The sequence below is a fragment of the Cyprinodon variegatus genome, unplaced genomic scaffold (assembly GCF_000732505.1).
Source record: "Cyprinodon variegatus isolate N-32 unplaced genomic scaffold, C_variegatus-1.0 Scaffold387, whole genome shotgun sequence".
In the NCBI taxonomy this organism is placed as follows: Eukaryota; Metazoa; Chordata; class Actinopteri; order Cyprinodontiformes; family Cyprinodontidae; genus Cyprinodon; species Cyprinodon variegatus.
The window spans coordinates 663,364-680,318 of NW_015150840.1; the positions used below are offsets into that span (position 1 = coordinate 663,364).

At 39.4% G+C, this 16,955-nt stretch overlaps 1 protein-coding gene across 2 annotated transcripts in view; it reads right to left on the reverse strand.

The window, feature by feature from the left end:
• Positions 1–16,955, reverse strand: part of LOC107092595 (disks large-associated protein 3-like) — a 110,248-nt gene that overhangs the window by 9,664 nt on the left and 83,629 nt on the right. Inside the window, exons 3-8 of one of the 2 annotated variants that reach the window (XM_015387158.1) lie at positions 11,501–11,709; positions 8,837–8,939; positions 7,089–7,305; positions 3,441–3,452; positions 2,820–3,346; positions 381–475 (exon numbers count right to left, since the gene is read on the reverse strand). In XM_015387158.1, coding sequence (XP_015242644.1) covers positions 381–475; positions 2,820–3,346; positions 3,441–3,452; positions 7,089–7,305; positions 8,837–8,939; positions 11,501–11,709 — 1,163 coding nt within the window. The remainder of the gene's footprint in view (positions 1–380; positions 476–2,819; positions 3,347–3,440; positions 3,453–7,088; positions 7,306–8,836; positions 8,940–11,500; positions 11,710–16,955) is intronic. The other variant, XM_015387159.1, reaches the window with a different exon arrangement.

Consider the following 16,955-nt stretch of genomic DNA (forward strand, 5'->3'; position numbering starts at 1 on the left):
AAGAGAGATTCTTGGAACAAAGTGTTCACGCTGTGCTGTTTGATGAAATCTTAAATGCATTAATTGGACATAGAGGAGAAATCAGCCGTACACGTGGCTGCACCGTCGGGCGCACAGGAAGATGGGGGCTTTTTCTGAATATAAATCAAAATTATTCACATAAATTACAGCACAAAGACCATCCGTTCTTGATGAAGCCACATATTTTGGAACAAAGCTAAATTAGCGGGTAAACGAACACCCTGCTCTGAGTTTGCAAGAGGAAACTTAAATGTCACCAAAACAAGTCAAGCTGGGAGAAAGTTCTGCAATTGAATACATTTTTTTTTTTTTTTTTGCTGCTTTGTGTTTTTCATTTAATGCATTACATTTTGTTTTACCTTTTCTCATCTTCCACTTGGACTCCTATAGAGTGAACCTCAGTGAGAGTCTTTCCCTCTGTGTCTGAATCTGACAGAGTCTCTGAGCTGTCCACCTGGAACAGAAATGGACAGGTACCACAGTCAGGATGTAACAGAGGTGGCCTGTAGCAAACATTTCCTGCAAGGAATAAAAGGAAAAGTGACATGTCTATGGGAAAGGGGAACATCTTATCACACCGTGTAAAGGAAAAAGAAAACATTGACTCAATTAAAGAAAAGCTACAAATACAGCAGTTGACATCTGTTTGTTGTCAGACTAAAAAGGTGTTCAGAGAATTTTTACTTGAAGTTTTATCTTCAATATTTTAAATTGTTGGACATATGTCACACATGGATAGTTTCATGCCAAAGCAGGCATTACGTTTAAACTAGTGATTGCTATCATTAGTAACTGTTTAGCAGTGGTAGCAAGATAATACCAGAATAAAATAGACAGTAGAGATTATGCAGAACAGCCCTGCGATGGACTGGCGACCTGTCCAGGGTATACCCTGCCTCTTGCCCGTTGACTGCCGGAGATAGGCACCAGCACCCCTCGCGACCCCACTCAGGATAAGCGTGTCAGAGTTGGTAGTTAAAGATAATGGATGGATGGATGGATGGATGGATTAAGCAGAACAATGGAATTAAAAAGCAGTAACTGTCTCTTTCACCACTTTACACAGAAATGCATTTTGAGCATCAAAAAGGGGCCAACGCCTCATCTTGAACTCTTTTGCACACTAAGGTCAGATGCATTTTGAGAGCGTTTTTGATAAATCCCTCTTTCTGTGTAAACAGGACATCCCTGATCGCATTGGGGTGATCCTTTTTTATCACCCTTCTATGGTCTAGATCAGGGATAACCAATTAAAAATAAATAAAATCATCAACCAGTAAAGGTCCGGAGACATTTTAATGATCTCTTACTTTAAACATAATTTAACACTTAAATACAACGGTGTGTTTATGCATCCATGTTATACATTGAATTTTTAAATGAAAAAATATAAAGAAAAAAAATAGAAATTTTTTTCCATTTTAACATCTAAAGTGTTTTTTGAAGTAGAGAAGAACAATCTTTCAGTTTGGTATATAGACTATTTCCTGATTCACATGTTTTTTTATGTGACTGTTTGTTTTCTGGCTTAGGAGGCTGTAGGCTTTGCGCAGGAGGTCTGGAGCGCTGCGGGGCGGAGCGGTGACGGAAGATGGGGGATTTCTGGGTAACAGGAGAAGTGGTACAAGTGACGTTTAGACACCGTCGTCAAACAACATATAATTTATAAATGTTTTAAATCAGGTTGGGTCCGGATTAGCCAGCAGGTGGGTCTGGATCTGGACCACGTCCGCTAATCCATGACCTCTGCTCTAGATCAGTGATTCCCAACAGGGGGTAATCGTGCCCCTAGTGGTCTGCGATTGCATTGCAAAGGGTACATGAACATATTTTATTTCTTGGCTAATAAAATTAAATAGAGCTGTGATCTGTTTTGCTTTGTAAGGATCCACCTGAAAAATAATAAAAACAATCTTTTTTCAACCAAAAGTAAGTTTTTCCTATATGTTTGAGTTCATCTTCAGCTGAGACACACATTAAAAACAAGCAGAGGAACAGCCTGGGATCAGCTGTTTCCCCGCATCTGATCAAAGCAAGGTAATGTGTCATAAATGATGAAAACTAAACAAAGCAAAGTAAAAGAAATGAAAGAAAATATAATTTTTGCTTAGTATTTGGTTCCCAATTATATAAGTGATTATAAAGGAGTTACTCAGAGGAGCTCCAGTTATATATAGATGGACGTATAGTATGATTTTATTTTGTATTTATTTTGATTCTTTCTAGTTTTCTTCTAGTTTTTTTATTTGAGTTGGAATAAATGAAATGCCAAAGAATTAACAGCTCAAGTTAAAAAGATTTAATAAAATACTTTTTCATTTAACAATTAGTTTTTGTATACTTTTGAATGAGGGGGGGACTCGTGGTTTGACAAAATGCCCAAAGGGGCACACAAGACATAAAAGTTTGGGAACCACTGTTGTACATTGTACTCAAAAGGCCAGTTTTTAAATGATAGTGCTGAATAGGGAGGTACTTAACCCTTCGGTTAACTGATGGAAAGCTGAGTGGGTTTCTACTACCAAACCAGTAGAATCTACAAAATCAGAACCTCTCAGATGATATGAAGTAGGCTAAAGAGATTTGAACAAACAAATGAAAAATAGATAAAAACAACATTTGAAAACTGAATTTTCTATCTATTTACATCGTCTTTGCTGATATTAAATGGTGCTTAATCTGAAGGGTTTAACTTAAAAATAATAAATAGCTAAAAGGTGGAAAATATTTTTGACATTACCACCTGCATTTATTGCTTTTTCTTAAAAACAAACAATCTGCCACACACTCAGTCTCACCTGCACAGCGATGGACGGCCTCCACTTCCTGCCCCCACGTCCGTCATCCTGCCCTCCGACTTTGCTCAGTATCATGTTGTTCTGAGGTAGGGAGGACGACTTCCCCAGGCTGCCCCCAACCCTGCTGTCCCTTTCTCTTGCTGGCCTCGGTGGCCCCTCCAGCAGGCTGTCTGCTGAGCAGCTATGTTTGGCCCTCACTCCCGGACCCCCTCCATAGGGCACCAGCTCCCTGGAACCCCTGACCCCATCCAGGCTCTCAGCAGAGTTACTGTGCTGACGGGAACGTCCTGGGCCACTTGATGTGTAATAGCTCCCCCTAGAGGTTCGCCCAGAGGGCCCGTCGGGGCCACCGAGGTCTACAGAGTTGCTGTGCTGCTTGGGACGCCCTGGGCCTTGAGTCATTTGTCCGCCGCTCTGGAAGTAGGCGTCCTGGGTGGACTCGGTACTGCTTTGAGCTCGCACCGAAAGAGAAGACTTTGACATGCGAGGTGGTAGTGGGGGAGGAGCACCTTTACGATAAGGAAAGACTGAAGTATAACAAGAGCAAGGGAAAAGAAGACAGAGGTATCGGAGGTTAAGAGCTAAACATGTCAAACAGGAGAGGGGTGGGTGGATACTTACAGAAGGGACAGACTGAAGGGAAAAAAGTGACAAGAGTGGAAAAAAAAGAGGGAATTTGAGAAAACCATCAAAGAGAAAGGAAGAGAAAAAATGGAGATCATTAAAAAAGACAATTCAGTCTGCTTCTCCAAATAACAGCTTTAGTAGAATTCCTTTTCATGAAGAAATACACAGCGCTCTGTGTCAATTCCAGCAAAAAGCAGAGAGCAAAGCAGCCGGTATGACAGAGGTAGCAAAGGTGACAACAGAAAAGCTCTTCCCGTGGGCTAACCTTTATTCAGCAGAAGTTAAAGCAATTGCCTGAAACAGATACTAAAAGAAATCCATACGTTTCACTTTCATCCTCCTTTCTTTTGCCTCACCCTTACCATCTGTGTGAGCAGCTCGTTTATTTTCAAAGTGTAAAATATACTAACTGAAGCTCCAACCTCCCTTGGGTACGCCTGTCTGTGCTGTGGAGCTATACGTGCGCTGCATGAGTGTTTGTGCTTGATGTAGATGATACTTTGCTGCGCTTTTAATAAATCTCCTGGGATTTACTGGAAGCCGGGAAACTGGTATCCTGCAAGGGACTAAACAATCTCCGATGCGCAAACAAACATTAACAAATACATGCAGCCTACAAAAATCACCAATTACCTGAGTAATGTATGCGTGAGCAGGGCCTTGAACTTTTTCCTAATTTTTTTCACATTACAAACACAAACTTTACCACATTTCATTAAGAATTTATGTGATGAACATGAAGTGGTGCCAACCTGTGACATTATACATAAAAATTATACATTTAAAAAAGAAGTGTGGTGGGAAATGGCATTCAACCCCTCTTTTCTGCAATTACAGCTGCACATCTTCTTGAATGCCTCTCTACCTGCTTTGTACATCCAGAGCCCAAAAACTTTACCTCTACAGTTTTGTATAAGCTGAAGGGCCGCCTTTTACAGCTGCTTTTTGTATCTCTGCTTCAGTCTCCTTGAACCCCAGTCGGCCTCGGCAGATGGCTGCTCACACTGAGCCTGGTTCTGATGGAGATTTCTTCCTGTTAAAAGGGAGTTGTTCCTCTCCACTGTCGCTACAAGCATGCTTAGTGTGAGGGATTGCATTTGAGTCAATGAGTCGATGCAATCAACTGGTTTTCCGTAGATAGACAACTTTGATTCAATTTGACTGTATGATCTGGTTGAACTATAAAGTGCTTTGAGATAACTTGTGTTGTGAATTGGCGCTAGAAATATACTGAATCGAATTGAAGCTAAAGCAGATTGACTGGAGATTTATAACTGCAATAAGATCTAAACTTTGAATAGGCCATTCTAATCCATGGATATGCTTTAACTCAACACTTCAGCTGCATCTCCAGCTCAATGTTAAGGGTCATTTTCCTGCTAATGAAGTTTATATCTCCTTCTCAGTCTTCAGTCTTTCGGAGCCTCTAAGGGCTTTTTTCCAAGTTCGTCCAAAATTCAATCCAACTATCTTTATCCTCTCTGACCAGCCACTTTGTCTCTGCTGAGGAGAAGCTTCTCCACAATAAATACCACAATGTTTCACAATAGATATTTGTTAAAGGTCACGTGCAGGGTTAGCAGGCAAGCAATTATGTCCAACTTTGGCCTCAACTGACTTTTCTTTTATGTATGCTCTCTCCCCTATAAATGTCAGCAAACTGTTAGCAGGACGTTTTGTGGATTCTCTTACACACCTTGCACATAAAGTTGTGGACATTTGTCAGCACATTATCCTGTGAATATTCAAAGCAGCTCAATTGTGCTCTTTTTTACTGCTTTTGTTTGTTTTGCTCTGTGATGCCCGCATGTGCAACCACACAACAAATGGTCTGGTAATTCTTTCATTAAATCTTATAATTTACTGTACTATATTTCATTTTTTAATTACTTTTATTTGATATTGGGTAACTATTTGGGTGCACATATTTAGTTGACTCATTTTGTCATGTCTTGCTTGTTTGGTTTTCTGTACATTAATATATTTTTCATTTGAGTGGCCAGTTCCTGGGAGGCTGTCATGAGTGAAGCCAGTAAAGGAAAGGAGGCCCCAGCTGCAAAGGATCTCCTCATTGACATGGAGGCCTAGTTGGACTCTTCCATTTTCTTTTAGAAGGGGCGTAGGAAGGGTTTAGGTTTCTGTATTTGGTTTGGTTTTCTACAATAAAATTTGGAAATTTTAATATTTAGGTCCTCATAGGTTGCTGATTTAGTATGGTTCTGATTAGTTTGGTCTTTTGTTGTAGTTTTGTTTAGGAAAATGTATTTTATGTTTCTCTCTTGTTTCAAAATGGTCTGATCAACCAGTGTGTGTATATATATATGTATATATATATATATATATATATATATATATATATATATATATATACATATATTTTAAATATAAATAAATATTTCACATAACCCTGTGTTCAGCCAGACTTAGCTTTTATAAAGTGTAAAAAACTGCGATAAAAAAGACCTTAATCAATAAATAATGCAAACTTGGTGAATAGAAGTATAATGAAGAAAAACGGTACCTATGTCCTCCAGCAGTCTAGGCCTATTGCAGCATAACTATAGCTCAGGATAACCACTCACACTCTTACTATAGGCTTTTTCAAAATGGAACGTTTTGAGCCAAGCCTTAAAAGTAGACAAAAGCTAAACTAGACTAAAACTGGTTGTTGGTCCAATAGAAGAGGAGCCTGATAACAGAAAGATCTGCCTCCAGTTCTTCTTTTAGAAGTTCTAGTAACCACTAGTAAACCTGCAGATTGAGAGCAAATTAGAAACATAAGGAANTATATATATATATATATATATATATATATATATATATACATATATATATGTTTCCCTTGTGTGTCGGTTAGGTAGGTCTTTTCCTGTGTCAGGTTTGGATTATGTGGATTTGTGTCATTTGTTTTCCTTGATGGGCCCAGTCTTTTAGAAGTTTGAATTTTATTTTTTTGCTAAATAAATGTGTTACCATTTTTTCATCAATGACTTCCCTGTGCTTCTCTGATTTTTTGGCTCGGTCCCTCACATGCTCTATAACATAAAATACCTTAAAGGTTGTGGTTTTTTATCTGACAAAATGCCATGAAATTTAACAGGAACAAACAGATACTAAATAGAGAGACAGCACTGAAGGTGACAAGGAAACAGGAAACAAGGCTAGAGGAAAGACAATTGGAAACAGTGAGGCATCAGTAGACACTGAGATACCATAATAACATGAGTGTTCCTGTACTATTACTGATCCTGAGAAACCTGTAATCAGAGATGCGATGGGAGAGATGAGAATATACTGTAGAGGTGAGGAGAGAAGAAAGAACATGTGCAATAACATGCATGCAAGTCTGTACCTATGGCTTGCAAACGTACACAAACACAGGGGAGAAGGAGGCTGGGGTAAAAAGTGAGATCATTATAGGCTGAGAGACTACAGAAACAAAGAAGCTAAAAATGAAAAATAGATGCATGATCTGCACACAGCTGTGCAGCAAGTAAGACTGAAGGGTTATGTGTGGGTTGCTTTGGTTAAAGAGAACTGACAGGCTGTCATCAAATTCCCATCTCACTGCACGGCTCCCTCCAGGTTGCCGCCACATAAAAAGAGAGACGGACACACATAGAACTCTAGCTGCACACTCACCGGCCCCACCCTTGATGCTCCCCTGGGGGCCGGACATGGAAAAGACTGAAAGGCAGTCGTCGTCCTGGGAGCAGCCGGCCTGGATGGCGCGCACGTAGCTGTGACTGCGAGTGCGGAACACGCCGGGAAGATCGAGAGCTTCGACAGCCTGGGACTCCACCTCCCCAAACATGGTTTCACAGACCGTCTCGAACTGATGGTTCAATGTTTCTCCCAGCTTAAAAAAAAGGGGACATAAAGTGAGAGATGTGTCAATGAAGAGCACTGCAGAACCTCTGCAGGGTTTTCATACCAACAGTACTTCACATTTCTGTCACGTTACGATACAAATATTTTAATTTGAGGGCGAAATTACTCGATAAACAAACGCAAAGTATCTGTGATAATGAAATCATAAGGAGCTCATGATCATTTATATTCCACTCATTTTCTCTGATACCCTCGATACTAGTTCATTTAACCGCTTTCCGGCCTCCAGCATTTCATTCACATTAGTTGTTTGGTGAAAGGAACAGGAACTCTGGATGAGCTGAAGATACTCACAGCTCAGGTGGAAGACTACTGACAGGGATAACAATTAGCAGAGCAACCAACAAGTCTTGGCTTAGTGAAAGACAGTTCCAAGACATAATACCCAAAACAGTCCTGTTTGCAGTTTGCCAGAAACCGACAAATATAGACGAGGAGACATCGGTCAGATGTATTGACACTGAACATTTTGGACATTCATTAAATACAGTGGTGGATGAAGTACTTAACAGTAGTACTTGACTGAAAGTATTGATACACATAGTCAAATCTTACCCAAATACAAGTGAAAATTACTCATTCAAACATCTACTCAAGTTTAAGTATTGAAGTATACACCTTTGAAAATACTTAAGTATTCAAAAATAAAAATAAAATGTTCGAAAATCAGTACATTTCTGTGTAATTTTAAAGAAACTTTCAGAAACCACCTCATATATTGATTCTTAGAACCACCTGCTACAAAATCTACACCACCTGGAAAGAACTTCAGCATAAAAATGCAGCAAGAAATGAGAGCAGCTATTGTGATTATTTCTTATTTAAAAACAAACAAAAAAATAAAACAAGTTTCTTTATTCTCCTCACACTTTCATTATGGAATAGAGGTTGAAGGTTGAATCTATTACCAAAAGAAAACCACAAGTCTGATTTGAGGACTTATTCTACTGAACAACTCAAGGCTTGATAAAATTAAACAAATTAATACAAATAATATCTGCCCTGAGTTTGTCATGTTTGTGGAATGCCATGCAAATCTCTAAAATAGAATGTTGAAATTGCATTTCAAGAATGAAAAACAGGCAACAGTAGATTACAAAGCGAAGCTGAGCCAAAAGTAACAATAACTAGCAGCTTTCTAGAAATGGAGTGGAGTGACAGTTATAAGTACAACCCCCCCACCAAAAAAATAAATAAAAAAAGTACTTAAGTACAGAAATGAAGTACATGGATTAAATACACTGCATCTGGAGGCAAAGTGACTCTGCTCAGCATCCTGAAAACATCATCCCCACCCTGAAACATGGTGGTGGCAGCATCATTCTGTGGTGATGCTTTCTTTAGTAAGGACTGGGAGGTTATCTATAGACAATCAACCTAAACACAGGCCAGTGTTTGAAAGAAACCAAATGTTAAAAAGTTCCGGGGTATGAAAACAAACTTCATAAATGTTAGGATGTTTCTGAATAATGAGACGCCATGCGGACGGAATAAGTTACCTGTGAGCTGGTAAGAGAACGTGTGTAACTACGAGAGCGAGTGTGGCTTTTGGGTGGTGCTCTGCTGTTCGGGATGGAATCCGTGCACTGCTTACAGGAGTACCTAAATGTAAAACAGAAAATCAAATTTAACAATATAGTGAGCACAGTGACCCCCACCAAACAATGCAAAATTTCTTCTTTTTTAATGCCAGTATGGTACAGCCTAACACTGGCTGTAAGATCCTCAGCCGTTCACTGTGCTATAACTGTAAGTAATGTTTATGGCAAACATAAAACGCCATTTGGTTGGCCACAGCTATCACATACATTTAATGAGTCATGTTTAAAGTTAAAGCCTCAGTTGTTCAATGTTTTAAAATGCATCACTTTGTCAAATGGAAGCAAAACAAAAAGTAATTACTGTCAATTCTATTAAAACTATTCAAACTTTGTATTATTTATCATCTCACATGGCTAAGTTTCCTAATGTGGTTTCACTTTCTAATAATCTAAAGTTTATAAAGTATAAAAATAGCAAAAATATTGACTTAGCAGCAGTTATATGGATGGAGATCCCTTGTTTGTATAAGAAAATTGGTTCTTCATTGATAATATGTAGAACCTGAAAGGAACACGAACAGCTCAGATCCATTTTGAATTCCAATTAATGGTTCAGTTGGTGGTTGGGTTGATATTTTTTTGTTGTTACATTGGTTTCCTAAAGTACCATCTAAGCATCAATTACACAGCAGCCTATCTTTATGACCACAGTGTACCTATCTTTTAATGGCTACTTCCACTATAAGATAAAAAAATCTCTAACTGTTTTCTGAAATAGGACATTGAGGTCACTGATCTCCAAAGGTCAGCAGATCTAAATCCAACAGGATATATTTTAGTTTTGGTGAAATGGGGGTTTTGCAACATGGAATTGCTGTCAACAAATGTCCAAATTATAAAATAATCGTGGCTCAGTGTTCCAATATTCAAAAACAGCAGCTGATAAATTTCAGATACAGATACATTTCCAGGGGGTCCAACTAATGCTAGGTGGGGAACACTTGAACAGGTCGCCAGTCTGTTGTAGGGAAACACAGAAACATGCAACCATGCACACACACACTTACACCTACAAACTATTTAGAGAAGCCAATTAACCTAACAGTAATGTTTTTGGACTGTGGGAGGAAGGCAGAGAACATGCAAACTCCATGCAGAAAGACCCTGGGCCTAGATTTTGGCCCAGAACCTTCTTGCTGCAAGGTAACAGTGCCACAAACCGCACCGCAATGAAGCCCATAATTTTTTTCAGTTTTGTATTATTTGAATTACTATTGTGAATTTATTATTTTCTTTACTGGGGGGGTATGTGAACTTTCAAGCACAACTGCATTTGCTCACTCTTTGCAGTGATAACTGATTTAGCTCTTCTGTGGAGGCTTTCTACAAAGTTGAGAGCTGATTATAGGAAGTTCGTACTGAAGTAATTTTAATGGATTGAACGTCTAATTTATCCCACAGTTTTTCTATGTGGTTGAAAGCAGACGTCCAAGCTTGTCAGCTCCTCTACCCCTAAAATTCTCCTTTACTTCTTTATGGACCTTGCAATCTGCAGTGGTCATTTTAGAAGATCAAGTGAGCCATTCCTACACTATATCCACAAAATACGGAACATAAAAGTCCAAAATGTCTTGCTATAATAAGGCATCAACAGCTCTTTTGATTGGAGTGAATGGGTCAAGCCCTAGTACTGAAAAACACCACAGTCCAATCTGCACCAAACCTTTATTTTTAACATTTAGAAGTTAAGCAAGTGCTCCTCTCTTAGGAGCGGCTAAGTATCTCTATTGGAGCCACAGAGAGATGTGATCTGTCCCTTAACAGAATATGTCTCTGAAGTCCATTGGTGGGGTGCTTTGGACGACTCTCCGAAATTCTGTAGAGTACTTGGGGATGTGTAGCTGGAATACTGCTGTTCAGCCAATACAACTTTTCTATAAAGCTTCCTTAGTGTTGTTACAGATTTCAGTGCAATATTACAAACTGGAGTTATTCCAGTTTTTCAGTAGTTTTACATGGCTATAAAACATCAGCCATTCAAAATGGCCCTTCCCAGTCAAAAGCCAGCCAAATGGCAACAAAATCCCCTCCAACTTCCAGCCACTGGCCTTCTAATGGGCGTGCATATTTATTTACTCTGACTCCAACCTTTCACTAAATTACACAGTCTGACCAGGAGATAACACTTTTCTTTAGATCTTAATGTCCACAAATCATGACAGAAAGAATATTTTGAATGGCTACCACTGTACGATACAACATTTAGTCGAAAGCCTGGATGTGTATGGCACAATCAAGAACACAAGCATGAGCCCACTTGTGTTGAGGATATAATTTAATTTAATTATACCAATGGAAGTATTTTTAGAGTAATTTCTTTTTTTTTCCAAGGGAAAAATGCCAGCTTACTACTGAAGAGAATTTTTTCAGGCCTCCTGCCTTCTATAGATACATGCAAATGTTTGCAAATTTTACCATCTCACACATCAGGGTAGGTCGTTTTTTCCCCCATCCCCCTGCTGCTGAAGCAAGAGCAGCTTGTATAGTCTTGCCTTTAAACCCAGAAAGGAGAAGCTGCAGACTATCAACAGTGACATAAATACTGTATTTGTGGTGTTTAACCTTGGATCCATGCTTATAGACCGTCTGAAGGCATCCCTCTGGGCGATCATGGTGGATTTGGGTGAGGCTTTAGGGCTCGTCTCTGAATCTGCGCTGTCATCATCACCCATGGCCTTGATGTAGCTGCCGCTGCGCATTCGGCGGCATGGAATCTCCCCTCCGCTGTCTGCTGATCCACCATACCCGCCTCCCCAGTCTTCTGAAGGGACCTAAAACAAATTTAGTGTCAGTCACATCCTCCATGGCAAAAGTAGCAACACATAGATTAAGAAAAAAGGTGTGATGAGTATTAATGGATAAGGTTATGGGGGTACAGTACTTTTATTGTTGTACTGAACAAAGTAAATGTGTTAAAAAAGATCAGCTCTGCAACAGCAAATGTTAGAGAAAAAAGCACACCATTCAAAACATAAATATGTTAGTTTTGATATTAATTATGTTTTCACAATATTTGTTAATGAGGTCTGAAGACAGAATCATATTTCTTTACAGAAAAATATTTTGCACTCCAACCAGAAGGACAGTGATGACTCAGACATCAAGCACTCACCATCAGGTTGTAAAGGAAACACCAGCTGACCTTAATCATGCTTGTGAAATGCAAAATTGGCATGCTCGTGCATGTAAACGGATTCATTTAAAAATGCTTAGATGAAGAAAGAAGAAAGAGAGAAACAGACAAAGAAACTTACAGAGAGAGAGAAACTCTGACAGCTGGAGAAACACTGACACAAAGAAACAGTAAAAAGCGTGAGCAAGAAGCCGACAGATGGAGAGATATTTGCGCAAAGAGGCAAGAAAAAAAAGGGCACAAAGGACAACAAAATAGTGGCACACAGGGTGAGTGAATAATAAATCATAAATCATGAGATCGAAACTTTAATGGAGTCAGGTGGGAAAATATAAAAAAATACACACACACAGGTAACCTGTTCAAGAATTGACATAGAGCAGGAAGATAACATTATTACTTTAGACTCTTTGACATATAAACGGTAAGACTATAATAAACATATAGTTAACTTTTATAAACTAAAAAACTACAAACTATAATTACGAATTCAATTATATGGATGAACTGGAATGTAATCAATGTAGTTTGCTGTTTAAAAAAAGCTAATCAGTTGATGCATGATGTGTTTGATGCGGTAATAGTGATATCACTTTTAATGTAAAAGAGAAAGTTCGCACTAGGCAGCTGCAAACTCGCGTCACAGTTGCCAAGGAGTGATGATGTGATGTAAATTAACATCAACCTCTCCAGGTTGAATAATTGCCACCACGCAAACCTTTCTACCACGCTGCGCTCCAACAGTTTGTCAGCTGCTGTACCACAGAAAATAAAACTTTACATTTGTTTTATGTTAACAACTCATACACCTCTCAGGTAAGACCTCCTATTTGGAAACTATACACAATCTTGTTTTTTTTCTACTCAGTGAATGACCCCCTTTATAAGAGACAAATGACATTGAAAAGGACAAAAGATTATCACAGGAAGTTGAAGAAGCAATGCGAGAATCTTGATACTACAGACTGTGATGCACTGTCAGCCACATGGAGTGGACATCAATGCCATGACTAAGTGCATGACTGACTTCATAGAGTTCTGTGTACATAACACCGTCCTTACAAGAACAGTGACAAACCATGGATCACCAGTAATCTAAAGGGACTGCTAAACAAGTCAAAAAGAGCCTTCAGGAAGGGGAAAAGGGAATTAATGAGGTTTTTATATCATGATCTCTGCAGTTTTGCTAGTCTAATTTCTCACAAGACTCACCTGCTCAGCTCCGCCACCTTCTCGTTACCTCTCGTGACCACTATCCACCTGCTCTATCAGTATATAACCCACCTTCAGACAAGACATCAGTGCCAGATTATTTCGAGCCATTGCTGAGATTTATTCCAGCATTCTGCTGCTGACTTCCTTCCTGCCTGACCTCTCTGTCTCCTCACACGCGAGCCTGCCTGACCTGTTCTGTTTCCCGATTATCTGAGCAAGCCTGACCGCTGTGTGCCTGCCTGTTACCAGACCTGGATGTGTACCCTGACTCTGCATCGGATTTCCCTCTGGATGCTCTATGGACCTTGGATCACCTAGCTCTGACCCTGGGGCTCATCTCTGGTGATGGTTCTGGAAATCCTGGACCTCTTGCAAGTCATGGTCATCACAGTTCTGATCCTCCGTCTGTCCCTTGACCACCGAGTACCAGCAAAAGCCCATTTCAGGGTACCGCTGATCAAAGCCGGGATCGTTGGCATGCCTATCAACCAGGTAGAGCCAGCGCTCACTGTTCCCACCAGACCCTGTGAGAAGGTTAGTGACCATTACTATCTTTCCATCGTGTAGAGTTCATTTTAATAATAATAATAAAAATTGAACTTTATTGATCTCACATTTGAGAAATGTATCTCTGCACCCATCTACTTGGGGAGCAGTGGGCTGCCATTGTGTAGCGTCTGCGGAGCAGTATGGGGTTAAAGGTCTTGCTCAGGGAGCCAGAGTGCAGGCTGTGGGGATCGAACCAGGTGTTCCAACCTTCTCAGTGCACAACCGCACTGCTTTAACCACTAGGCCAACACCCCCCTGCTCAGCTGCCGTCTCTGCTTCTAGGGGTTCAAAAATAATGCAACCATTTTTGGCATTTACTTAATCATATTTAGTTAATTTAACACAATTATTTCATGTTAGCAGGGTAGGAGGTAAAACAACTGTGTTAAAGTAACTAAATATGATTAAGTAAATGCCAAAAGCGCTGGCATTATTTTTTTCAGGTGTGCCAGACAGAGATGCTGATGACAACTCCATGACCTGCTGCAGTTTACTTTTCAATAAACTGTCTTTAAAAATCACTTGTTTGTTCCGGCTGAATTCCTTACTCTCTGATTGTAACAGTATACAGAAAGAAACTTAAGGTCAAGATAAGAAAGAACAAGGAGGAATACAAGATGAAGCTGGAAGAGCAAGCTCCAGCACAACAATATCAGAACTGTTTAGTCAGGGATAAAGAAGAAATAACTGAATAGCAAAATAACTGAATACATTATTTAATAGGTTAAATTAAGGAACAAGCCCAGCATCCAGTCACATGGACATCCCACCCTCCCTTGTCCCTCTCACACCTCAAATGTTTCATGTTTCACCTCTGCCATAGACCCCCCCGCTTCTATGCTGTTGGTCTCAGCCAAATCAAAAGATGGTGCTTTTCACTCCATCGTTCACCTGTCTGTCTAAATTGCAATAATCACCAGGTCGAGAGGGTGTCAGTCCCAAAGGCCTGTGCAGAGCTGCTCTGTGGTATTCTACAGCTTTTCTATACCCTTAGCCTGATCCAGGAGAAAGTTCCAGTACCGTTGAAGACCTCCTGCCTTGTTCCAGAACCAAAGAAAACCCAGCCTCTGTGACCTGACATCCCACAACATGGAGGTCCTAAAGAAGATAAGCTTCAGGTTCACCAACCTTCTGTTGATTCACCTGAACAAGCAAACAAAGAGCTATAAGGCCCCCCTGTAGTTTGCTTATTGCAGGGGAGCTGAAGTGGCCATCATACACTTGCTTCATTAACGCCACTGTCATTTAGACAAGTAGTTAGCACTGTTAGGCTCATGTTCTTTAATTCCTCCAGTGGTTTGGAGGAAGAATCAACTTGGCTTACTTTGTCAGAAACTACAGAAGACTCAGGTAGAAGCCTCAACAATTGCCTGGTTCAAAGACTACCTGACAAACAGACCACAGTTTGTTAGACTAAAGGGTCTAAGACTGAAATGTCTGATAAAGTAGTCAGTTGGGGCTGGATGTGACCCAAAGAGTCCCTTCAAGCTAATCCTGAATATGTGATTTCTGGAAGGGAAGATAATATTCTGATACTCGGGTTCATGTGAATCAGATATGGACAAAAAAACAAGTTGCTGCTTATTATCAATGAAAACCAACTGACCTGAAACTACAGTTATTCGTTATATGTAAGACACTGTGATTGGCAACAAAACTCCTTATTTGATTTAAAAAAAAAAAGTAACAAGGCCAATGAAACAAATTTCTTTTCTAAAAAAAACTTTTAGACTACAAAACACAGCCCCAATGGTCTGGCTGCCGATTCTACTAACCATCAATTCCCTAATCAGAAAACCTAATATTAGGTTTTAGAATTAAAAAGTCAAACCACTTTCAAACAGATGTTTACCTGTTTCTTATGTTTGAACGGTAAAGTTTCTGGGTCGGTATGTGTTAGCCAGACATAAATCTGAAGTTAAAATGGGTTTTGTATTTTTATATATTATAATTTTTTTGTTTGTTTTTGTTTTTTTGTTGTTTGAAGAAACCAACAAATTAGAAAATTAAGGCAACATTTCTATTTTTTTTTATCAGAAAAACACATTTTGGTATCATCTAAATTATTTGAAAAAAATAAATAAATAAAAGGAAAACGAAACCAGTAGGCTAGTTGACATTCCTAAAGTCTATACACTTTCAAGATTTGAAGGTTCTCTGAATAAATCATTCTGGGTTAATTTTTGACATACTGTAAGGACACAAAGCCTCTGTTACTGCTTCTGGCTTTAAGAGTAAAAATTAAAAACTGTATATTTTCTTTTTAAATGATATCCCTAATACACATTGTTTTTGCACTTGCATAAAATGTCTTACCATGTCTCATAATATTTCCAAGTATGTCAAACTAGTAAACAAAAATGTTTAATAGTTTTTTTCTGTCAATACAGCCAGAAAAAGCAATGAAGAATTAAAGTAAAAAAAAATTGTAGAATTAATAAACACCTTTTCTATTTTGTCAATTACTACATTTTATTTATACATACTGTTATTAACCAAAGTGTAGGCACCTAGTAGCCTTGTATCCAAATTCCCTTTTGGTGAAAGATATCTCATTTTGTAAAGTCACTGCATTAGTTTACCTCTTACACCTGATCCCACTCCCTGTAAGATTAAAGCTATCCACAACCCCTTATGCAAAAGGGACCTCTCAATCCTCCAATTCCTGCAAATGCTGTTAGGTTTGCACTGTGCAACAAGTGTGGGGCCAAATGAAAAACACCTACACACGCTGACACACTCACAGCCAGGGCCCCAGGGTTTGGCAACCAGCTGAGTGAGTGTTTTTAAGGTCATCACTTAAAAGATGATTCAGCCTAATCTCCTGATCCCCGTGGCCCTCTACTATCTCTCCTTTTTCCACAACCTCCCTTTCTATATCTTAGCCCCTTGGCGACCATCACCTCCTTTATCTATTTCCTATCCCTGGGCTTTGTTATTTCTGCATCCCTCTCACTCTCTCGCATCTCACAGTCCTCTCTTTCGCCTCCTCTGACTTCATTTCATTCTCGCTCCATATTCTCATTTTTAATCATCCCTTATCTATCGCTCACAGGCCGAGGGAGAAGAGGGGCAGAAAATAAAGAGTGTCGGGCACTCATGCCACACATTTTGATTGCT